The 10,504-nt window shown below is 38.4% G+C and overlaps 1 protein-coding gene across 21 annotated transcripts in view; it reads left to right on the forward strand.

The window, feature by feature from the left end:
* The window catches only part of utrn (utrophin), a 315,686-nt gene that overhangs the window by 17,055 nt on the left and 288,127 nt on the right, over window positions 1-10,504 (forward strand). For 4 of the 21 annotated variants that reach the window (XM_087306273.1, XM_087306276.1, XM_087306284.1 and 1 more), the window contains exon 1: window positions 2,246-2,443. The exons of 16 other annotated variants lie outside the window; for them this stretch is intronic. In XM_087306273.1, the coding sequence (XP_087162399.1) occupies window positions 2,368-2,443 (76 nt within the window). In that variant the 5' untranslated portion in view covers window positions 2,246-2,367. Of the gene's footprint in view, window positions 1-2,245; window positions 2,444-10,504 lie in introns of those variants that run through there. One more of the 21 variants, XM_087306290.1, reaches the window with a different exon arrangement.

Genomic DNA, 10,504 nt, shown 5'->3' on the forward strand with positions numbered 1-10,504 from the left:
CCGGTCCGTTTTTTTGGCCGCGAGGGCCGGTGTCCCTTGCTGCTTGTACTCTCAGCAGTCACACTCTTTTCATTTATTCATGTATTTGACCACAGCCTCTCTCTTTTTATCCATTATTTTGCTGCAGCTCTGCTCTTTTTAGTTTCTCGCAGCCCTGTGAGCAAAATGCAGCCTGCAGGTTAATGATGATGTAATAGTAAATCATCATTCGACCCCAAACAGCGGCACCTTAATGAATATAAAAATTAGAATAATTAATATTAATGAATAATACACCTGCTCAATGAAAATCAGATGATTCTCTACTTAATAAGTCTGATATAATTTGATCAGAAATCTTAAAGGGGGAGAAAAAGATCACGTTTTTCCCAACACAACAGCGCCATTGTGGTCCAGTGGTCAGCGCATTGTGTTTCTACGCCGCCGACCCGTGTTCTAATCTCACCTGAATACGCATTATTATAATTTTTTTATTTTTATTGTTAAGACATATAATACTGTTAGGGTTGTTGAACATTTGAAGTTCTAAAGCAGCTGTTTTCTTGAAAAAGACGCGGTAGTGTCATTAGAAACGGAATTGGAAATGACCTTATTTTAAAGGGCCATGAAACCCCCTCGTTTCAGCAGGGTGTTTTCACACCTCTACTTTGGAAAAAGTCAGAAAAGTGGGCGTGTCCAGCTTTGTTTAGGGGGGAGTGTTGCAGGAAGAAAAGAGGCAGGGTGTGGGAGTGTCTATTTGGGCGCTCTGAATTTCAGAGTCAAAACACACACCCAACAGGGGACAAAGTGACTGTGTTTACATGGACATCTGTAGTCGGATTATTTGCCAAATTATTAAATGGTGGACTTTAACTGCAGTTTGGCTCTTTCATTCAGGGAATTCATTCATGCCCCTCACGACAAACGAGATATTTGATTCGAGGATCTGCTCTAAGTGTGTATTTTTCATGCAATGTTTGATATCGCACGGCGAATGAGAGAAAAAAACTCAGCATTTTTCCAGGAAACTTTAATGCACACGGCAGGTAGCGTCAGAAAGCCGCGTGTGTTATTCCGGTCACTAAATGCGGTGAAAATCCTACACGAGGTTAAAGTTTGGTTGTGGTGCTAACTTGTTTACACTCGGTGCAATAGTTAACTTAGTTCGATACGAACAAACTGAATAAACAAAGAGCACTGGTCGCTCACTTACCAAATCTGTAGAGACAGGACAATCACCAGCAACTAGAGCCGCGTCTTTATTAAGAGGAGACTACAAGCGAATCCGGATCTCAGCGTTTGCAGATGAGAACAGCTCTCAGGTAAACAATAATCCTCCTTAGACACGTAAGTTATTGTTGTCGAGCGTCGCGTACACTGTTAATCCACACATGACTCCAGCTGAGCTCTCACAGAGAGAAAATGAAAACAAAACTTCACTGCAGCAAACTATAAAAGCAACACTTCACGCTTGTTTTGCCAACACAACGTGGCGTCTCTGTCGTCTAAACACTGTGACAGTAATGAATATTAATGAAGTTGCACAATAGAGCGCGCTGATTGGTTTGAACCAAGCCTTACTTATGCATTAATGCAGCACACTGTAAGACGTAATAAGACTCACTCTGGCACAGACGTCCAGTCTGCACGCTGGAATACACGCTATTATCTCATGGCCGTGACGCAGCTTCAAAAATTAGTTTCAAACCGGAAGTACGAATTTGCTTGAAATAACGCAAAAACAACCAATTTACACTTTTTAGTGAAATATAGGCGTCCTAATAGTGTTTTTAGCAGTGTGAGACACATATACCACTGTCAACAGCTCAACACATGTGTTCTGGTGTTTCGTGACCCTTTAATATAGTCGTGAACTGAGGTGGGCCGGTCTAAGGCTTGAAACTCCAGGGCTGAAAAGGAGTCCTACTCCAGCCCTGCAAGCTTGTCCATAAGTGTTGACGCTCACGAGCTTTTTTATTCATTAAGTCATTGTTTCCCTTTAGGTTTCACAGCTGCAGCATCTTCATGACGTCATCTGCAGCAGCTAGTGTAGTAATGCATGTCAAAAAAACAAAACAGGAAGTTGATCCTATTTTTAGAGTGACTGATTCTGCTACCCTGTGTGTAAGTGTGTGTGTTTTTAATAGTGTGTGTGTGTGTGATGTTCCGTGCGCCACTGACAGGATGTGAGCTTGTGTGTTTGATTGACACACTGCACCGGTTAGAGAGGAACCCACCGCAGGTTGTCTCTGTTTACTCCCAGCATGCATTGCGTTCGTCAGCATCACTCTTTTGGCGGACATGATTTGAAGTTCCTGTGTGCCGTTTTCCTCCGTTTATCTCCATCCTCCCGTTCTCCTTTATCTCTATGGAGCGCACGCTGTGAACATGAGCAGGTGGTTGCCGTGGAGAAAGCGCAGCTTTTTTAGAAAACAGAGGAAGAAGTTTTCCTTTCCTCTCTTAGGTAAGAGCGCTCTCTCCTACTTCCTGATTCAGCAAACGCTCTCTTTTCTTGTGCTTTTCGTATTCTGTCTTGCCTCACAGCGTAGATCAACACCAAACTCTCCTGAGTGCAGTTTCCTGCAGCCGAAGATGAGTTTACTCCATACCTGATAACCTTTGAGCCCTCTGTAGAAAGAGCCGATGTTACTCTTGCTTGTGTTGCTTTGGGGTCATGTTTGTGTTTTAAAGAGCCCCTGTTATGCATATTAAAAGGTCATATTTTGGGTTTGGGGGTCTCCAACAACAGGCTGATCTGCATGCAAGGTCAGAAAACACGTTTATTATCTTATAATATGCATTTATTTTTACCTGATTATCCCAATGACTCCCATATGATTTGTTTAGCTGTTGTTCCCAAACCCCTGCGTAGCTAATGAGGCTAATCTGCTGTGATTGGTCCGATAACCCAGTCTGTTGTGATTGGTCAACTGCGCTCAGCGCAAGACAGAGAGAAATGCAACACAGACTCATTCTGAAAATGTAGTCCCCCATGGACGTTTCTGGAGGCCGCAAATTATGTAGCCGGAGGTACGTATGACTGCGTTTCATTTTATAAATGAAAATGAAAATCCGAAAACGTACAAATCAGGGGCTTTTCTTTTTCTGGACGGCTTTTGTAAATCGTTGGTTGGGTTTGACGAAGTAAGTGGGTGGACGGGTCAATCGTTAAAATTGGTTGGGTGTAGGGATGGAGGAGGGTGGGTCAGTCGATTGGTCTGCCGGCCAGTCAGTCAGACAGACAATCGGTCGACAGCGGCCTTTGGTGGGTTTACGTGAGAACAGCAGGCGCGAGAAAAAATTGAGATATGAAAAAGCATACACAGCGGCCTCGGATTCGCAAAGACAGAAACTGCAAAAATGCGCACCACCCGTACATATTACGCGGCCTCCAGAAATTTCCCCGGGACTACTTTTTCAGAATGAGATTGGGTTGAAGAAGAGCCCATCACAGCTATGAAGTAGCACACAGAGTTTATTAGCCCCTTTCCACTGAGTGGTAGGATAGGCTACGATTTAGTACACTTTTATGGCCGTGTCCACAGTCAAAGGGTACCAAAATCTGTCTGTCTGTATCTATATCTATTTATTTATCTGTCCATCCGTCCATCTATCTGTCTGTCTATATCTATTTATCTATCTATTTATCTCGTCCGTCCGTCCGTCCGTCCTTCCATCTATCTATCTATCTATCTATCTATCTATCTATCTATCTATCTATCTATCTATCTATCTATCTATCTATCTATCTATCTATCTATCTATCTGTCTGTCTGTCTGTCTGTCTGTCTGTCTGTCTGTCTGTCTGTCTGTCTGTCTGTCTGTCTGTCTGTCTATTCGTATCTATCTATCTATCTATCTATCTATCTATCTATCTATCTATCTATCTATCTATCTATCTATCTATCTATCTATCTATCTATCTATCTATCTATCTATCTATCTATCTATCTGTCTGTCTGTCTGTCTGTCTGTCTGTCTGTCTGTCTGTCTGTCTGTCTGTCTGTCTGTCTGTCTGTCTGTCTGTCTGTCTGTCTGTCTGTCTGTCTGTCTGTCTGTCTGTCTGTCTGTCTGTCTGTCTGTCTGTCTGTCTGTCTGTCTGTCTGTCTGTCTATTCGTATCTATCTATCTATCTATCTATCTATCTATCTATCTATCTATCTATCTATCTATCTATCTATCTATCTATCTATCTATCTATCTATCTATCTGTCTGTCTGTCTGTCTGTCTGTCTGTCTGTCTGTCTGTCTGTCTGTCTGTCTGTCTGTCTATTCGTATCTATCTATCTATCTATCTATCTATCTATCTATCTATCTATCTATCTATCTATCTATCTATCTATCTATCTATCTATCTATCTATCTATCTATCTATCTATCTATCTATCTATCTATCTATCTATCTAATAGCTGATTCAGTTATTGATAATCAGCTAATCAGCTGATTGTGTCCTACACTCCATCCAGACACTTCCGCTGATCAGTTTCTATGAAATGTCTCAAAGGCTCTCCTCAAATGCGAGGGCAAGCGTGCATTCGCTATAGCCCGTCCTCGCCTTTGGAACGCGCTGATGCTAAAACTAAAAATGGCTTCGTCACTGTTTTTAATCCTGTTTAATGCGGTCAACTGTGGTAGGCGGAATTATCTGTCCATCGTTCTATCATTCTAGCTATTGTTCTGTCTTTTGTTCTGTCTGTGTTTGCCGACTGTATCAGTCAGTGAGCATGATGATCATCATCATCATCATCATCATCATCATCATCAGTAGTTCAGCTTCTCACACGTCTCCTTCAGAGAAACTTTACAGAACACACATACCATCCGCTCACATTCTCTCTGGTCGTCACGGTGACCTGCCATACGGTTGTCGGGGCGACCCAGAGAGTCGGTCATGCTCTTGCTCTTCTTCTGCATGCTGGGATGCCGATCCACAGAGACGCGTGTGTGTTCTCGCACTGGAGCACAACATACATGCCCACACCTCTCTCTCTCTCTCTCTCTCTCTCTCTCTCTCACTCTCACACTCTCTCTCTCTCTCTCTCTCTCTCTCTCCTCAAAGTTGGACAGTAGTGTAGATAGTGTAGAGGGGAAATGAAGTTGTTCTCTCTCTGCTTTTCTCCATCATCTGTTCTTTTCTGACTTCATGGCTACACAGAGTGTGAAACTCAGAGGTGAGCGCATGCAGATTTGTTTTACTCTACATACAGGTGTGTGTGTGTGTGTGTGTGTGTGTGTGCGTGCGTGCGCTTTTGGCTACAGTAATAGTTGTTATATAGCAGGGTTATTCAACAGAAACCGAAAGAGGGTCAATTAGAGAACATTTCTAGAATTTCTCACAGCAAGAAGGTCTCTGGTTCGAGTTCTGGCTGGGTCGCTTGGCATGTGCATGTGATTTGAAGGTATTCAAGAGAGTTTAAAGCATTTTGGCACACGAAAGTGTACATTTGTACGTTTAATGAAGGGTAATTTTACTGAAATAGACTATACAGTCAGTGTTACTTCACATTTCATTATGCAATTTGGGCGGCATGGTGGCTCAGTAGTTAGCACTGTGGCCTCACAGCAAGAAGGTCACTGGTTTGAGCACCGACTGGGTCAGTTGGTATTTCTATGTGGAGTTTGCATGTTCTCCCAGTGTTGGCGTGGGTTTCTTCCGGGTGCTCCGGTGTCCCCCACGGTCCAAACACATGCGCTGTAGGAGAACTGATGAACTAAATTGGCCGTAGTGTATGAGTGTTTGTGTGTGTGAATGAGTGTGTATGGATTTCCTGCTGCGTGTGGAGTCATATGACCCCACTTTGTTTCCTGTGTTATTACTTTGCACTACATTGACGATGATTGGAAGCTGCGTCAGAGATGCCTTGAGATGGCAGATTTTCCATTACATTAAAATTATTTTGGCCCAATCCCAATTCTATTTTTGCATCCCTTCCCCTTGGCCCTTGAAACAGAGTGTGAAGGGGAAGGGCTTCAAAATTTACCCCTAAGAATTGGGAAAGCACTGCAAACGTCACCATATGTCATCGCGATATCTTGCTTCAAATGAGATCAGATGATGGCGACTGCTGTAGTGATTCCAGTTGTGTTATTTGTTGGGTATTGATCTTCAGGAAATCACTGAAGGTATATATCCTGTCATAATGGCCATAGATTGTGGCAGTAAGATCGTAACTGTTCTGTGTATTTACACAGTGGCCATAGTCATCTGTATAAACACACGAAAATAACATTAACATCATAGCAGACTCTGTAAACAGCTCATTCAGCCACTACACTTCTCTAATAGGGTATTCGAGTGTCATCGAGTGTCAGAATGTTGTGGGACTGCTGTACAGGAGTTATGATTAGGGATTATAGATTATCGCCAAATTTAGCTGCTTTTATTTTATTTTTATTTTAGTTTTTTAAAAGCATGACGGTTAAAACATGAATGCGGTTATGAATACATTAATACATGTGCTTGTTTGTTGTTAAAATTCGTATTTTATTCTGGGAATTCGTATATTCGTATTCTGGTAAATTTTCTTACCCCTTGGTTTCGATTGTGGTCCTGAAAAATCTCTGTTTCAAGGGCTATCTAGCTCTTCCTTTTAGTCATAAACTTTTAAGCTAAAAAGAATTGGGACAAGTGAGTTTTCATTAAAACAAGCAAAATAACCTGTCAATGAGGTAAGAAAATAATCTTATGTCAAAAGCTAAAGATTACTCCGCTTACCTCATTTTTAGATTATTTTGCTCGCTTAAACCAAAAACTCACTTAATTTTGACTCATTATTTATTAAATCAAGACCATATTTTTGCTTGTCTAGAAAAAACCTTGTTGTATGAATGTAGATATTTAGACTAGAAACAAGACAAAAACCTAAGCAGGAGCACATTAACTAATACTGTAAAGTGTTACCTCTCTAAAGTACACCTTCATTTCTAAAGAGTCGGTTTTCGGAGGTCAGTGTTTACGTTGTACTGGAATTAACCCTCATGTTCCTATTTCACCCTTACTTTAGTGTTCCCGGTCAAAAATGACCGGTCTGTTTTTATTGCTTTTACATTAGCACGAAAAACCTTTTTCACCACCACATTTTTAATTAACATTCTTTAACTGTGAACACACTGTGAACAATGTGTGTTTAACATGAATTTATAGAATTAGACATGAAATAACTGCAGTGAAAATGCGAATAGGCAGTGAAAATGCATTACAAAATTGACAATAGATGACAGAAATCAAAATACTTTGTTTTTATTACCAATCAGCTTGCTAAAATAACTGTCACAGGGTCTGATCAAAGAAATTTGGGCAAAGCACCAACAAACTGTATCCTTTCCTGTGTACTATTGTCGGAAATAGTGAATGAGGGTATAGACTGTGATTACGGACACAGCACTAAAAAAAAAAAGTGTTGCCTGCAGAACTGTTGCAAACAGTTTATTTGTGTTAAATTTGAACAAACAAATTAATTTTATTAATGTTCAACTTAATTTGTTTGTTTAAATTTAACACAAATAAACTGTTTACAACAACTTAACGTAAAAAAAATTGAGTAAATCCAAGACATCATCTTTGAATAATTTTATTCAGTGTAGTTATACTCTGGTCATTTTTAAATGAGATGCTAATGGTCTAATCCAATGAAAAAATGTATGTTAAGCTAAGCTAAAAGAATTTGTACAGTCTGAAGAGTGAATAAAGTCTGGATACCCATTCTTTTCCTATGGCGGTCATTTTTGACCGGGAACACCACAGGTGTAACAAAGTTGATTAAAACAATCAAAATTCAATGAAAGAGGTGATCATCATTTTTATATGTTTAAGTGCATAATGTGGAGGATATAATAAGTCCTCGAGGCAATCGTATATAAAACACAATATTTATGAGTGTTTCAAGTTGTAAATCGGTCAGATTTGACCCGAACACGACTGGAAGGTTAAAGGTGTTAGTGTGCATCGCGTTGAACTTTTACTTCCAATATCACAATGCCTGTCATATGACTGTGTTTTTGGATTCCTGTCTGTAAACGGGTGTTTTTCTTCAGCCTTTTCTCCCTCTGCCTTCACGTAGACAAGCTCAGGCAGGAGTTCACGGTGGAGGACGAACCACCGCTTTAATTATGGCACTTTTATGCATTATGGAATGTCCCACGTCAAAATATATAAGCAGTTGCTGCAAAACACACACAAACAAGCACACATTCTCATGCCAGACGCTGTTCTTATTGAACTATGCATGCAATCGAAATGTACAGTGTTTATTTTGCTAAAATACATAGACATACAGTTGAAATCTGTCCCTCTATATAATTTTCCCCCAATTTCTGTTTAACAGAGAGCAGATTTCTTCAACACATTTCTAACTATGATGGTTGAATAACTCATCTCTAATCACTGATTTATTTTATCTCTGCCATGATGACAGCACATTATATTAGACTACATATTTACTAGTATTCAGCTTAAAGTGGCATGTAAAGGCTTCACTAGGGTAATTAGGGTAAAGTTAGGGTAATTAGGCAAGTCATTGTATAACAGTGGTTTGTTCTGGAGACAATCCAACACTAATATTGCTGAAGGGGCCAATAATATTGGCTTTAAAACTATTAAAAACTACAATAAAACAAATCATACTTTCCCAAGAAGAACAAATATTACAGGAAATACTGTGAAAATGACCTGAATCTGTTCAACATTACTTGGGAAATATCTGAAAAAGAAAACACAGAAATTCATAGCAGGGCTATTCTGTCATTTTGAAATCATTCTGACTTCAACTGCACTGAAATTTTTATTTTTATTTAAAATTTATTGAATTTATTTTAAATGTATTTGTGTTGAATTTAAACAAACGAATTAAATTTAATAAACAAATGAAATTTAGTAATGTTCAACTTTAATTTATTTGTTTAATTTCAACATTAATAAACAGTTTACAACCCCTTAACTTAAAAAAAAAATTAAGTAAATTCAAGCAATCATCTTTTTTCAGTGTGTAAATGTATGTGTGCAATGATCATACTAATATAAACAGGTAATAGACATTTTTCTGAGCTAATCGAATTCATTGAAAACATTTCGACTTTAAAACAGCATGAATGCCAAAAAAAAAAAAAAAAAAAAAAAACGTGAGTGGAATCGCTGATTCGTATTGGCTGTCATTTTCCACATATAGTGTATATGCACAAGATTAATACATTTACATTACACTACACTTAGTCATATAGCAGACACTTTTGTTCAAAGCGACTTACAGTTGAGGAGGCATTCAGCGATTCAACAAGATACACACAACAAGAGCGGATTATACAAAGCAACTAAAAGATATTAAAATAGTGTGTTTTTAATATTTTATTATGTTGTATTTTAGCCTGAAGCATGAGTTAAATAGCTAATTAAATGATCCTGCAACCAGCATAGTGAATCAAAGCTGAAACGTCTGACACTTGAACAGAGTTCTGAGAATTTTCCCCTCATAAAAAGCTAATTCCTCTGGGATTTGCTCTGAACTCGCGGCCTCTAAACCAGTTATTCATTGATAGACATCTTAAACCGCAAGATCCCCGCAGGTGTAAATCTGCTGACGGACCAATCAGACGCTTCCCTGAAACTGTCAATCAAAGCTCAGCCCAGACAGAGTGTGTGTGTAATGAAGAGTCAATCCAAAATGTCACTACACACACTGTAAAAACAGCTGTTAATGATCAGTTTGTGTGTTTTGTGTTCATTTGTGGTTGTGAATTGCGTTATGGACAATAGTTAGTTAATACAAATAAAGTTGTTTGTCGTTAGTTCATGTTATATATATATATATATATATATATATATATATATATATATATATATATATATATATATATATATATATATATATATATATATATATATACACACACATATATAAAGTCAAAATTATTAGCCCCCCTGAATTATTAGACCGCTTGTTTATTTTTTCCCCAATTTCTGTTTAATAGAGAGCAGATTTTTTCAGCACATTTCTAAACATAATAATTTGAATAACTCATCTTTAAAGTAAATAATATTAGACTACGTATTCTTCAAGACACTTCTATACAGGTTAAAATGACATGTAAAGGCTTAAGTAGGTTAATTAGGTTAACTAGGCAGGTTAGTATGGTGGCGGGGAAGTGCAAAACAACAATACAAAGTGTGAAACACTTTTACAAAGCTCGAGACAAATTTACATTTTGAAAAACATTTTTACTGATCATCAGACACAATTACATAGGAAAAACAATTTTACCAAAGGACAAAACACATTTACATTTTAGAAAAAAATTAACAAGACGCTTTTACAAATCCCGAAACAAATTTACAATTACAGATTCCTTATGGAAAGGGAATGTACCACACACTGGAAGTGACGTGGAGTGTAACACACACACTGGAAAATATCAATAAATATCAATAATATCCAGCTTATTAGCTTATAAGTTATTGTATAATGATGGCTTGTTCTGAAGACTATCGAAAAAAAATATAGCTTAAATAATATAGGCTAATAATTTTGTCTC

Source organism: Danio rerio, chromosome 23 (genome assembly GCF_052040795.2).
Source record: "Danio rerio strain M-AB ecotype USA chromosome 23, GRCz13ab, whole genome shotgun sequence".
Taxonomy (NCBI): domain Eukaryota; kingdom Metazoa; phylum Chordata; class Actinopteri; order Cypriniformes; family Danionidae; genus Danio; species Danio rerio.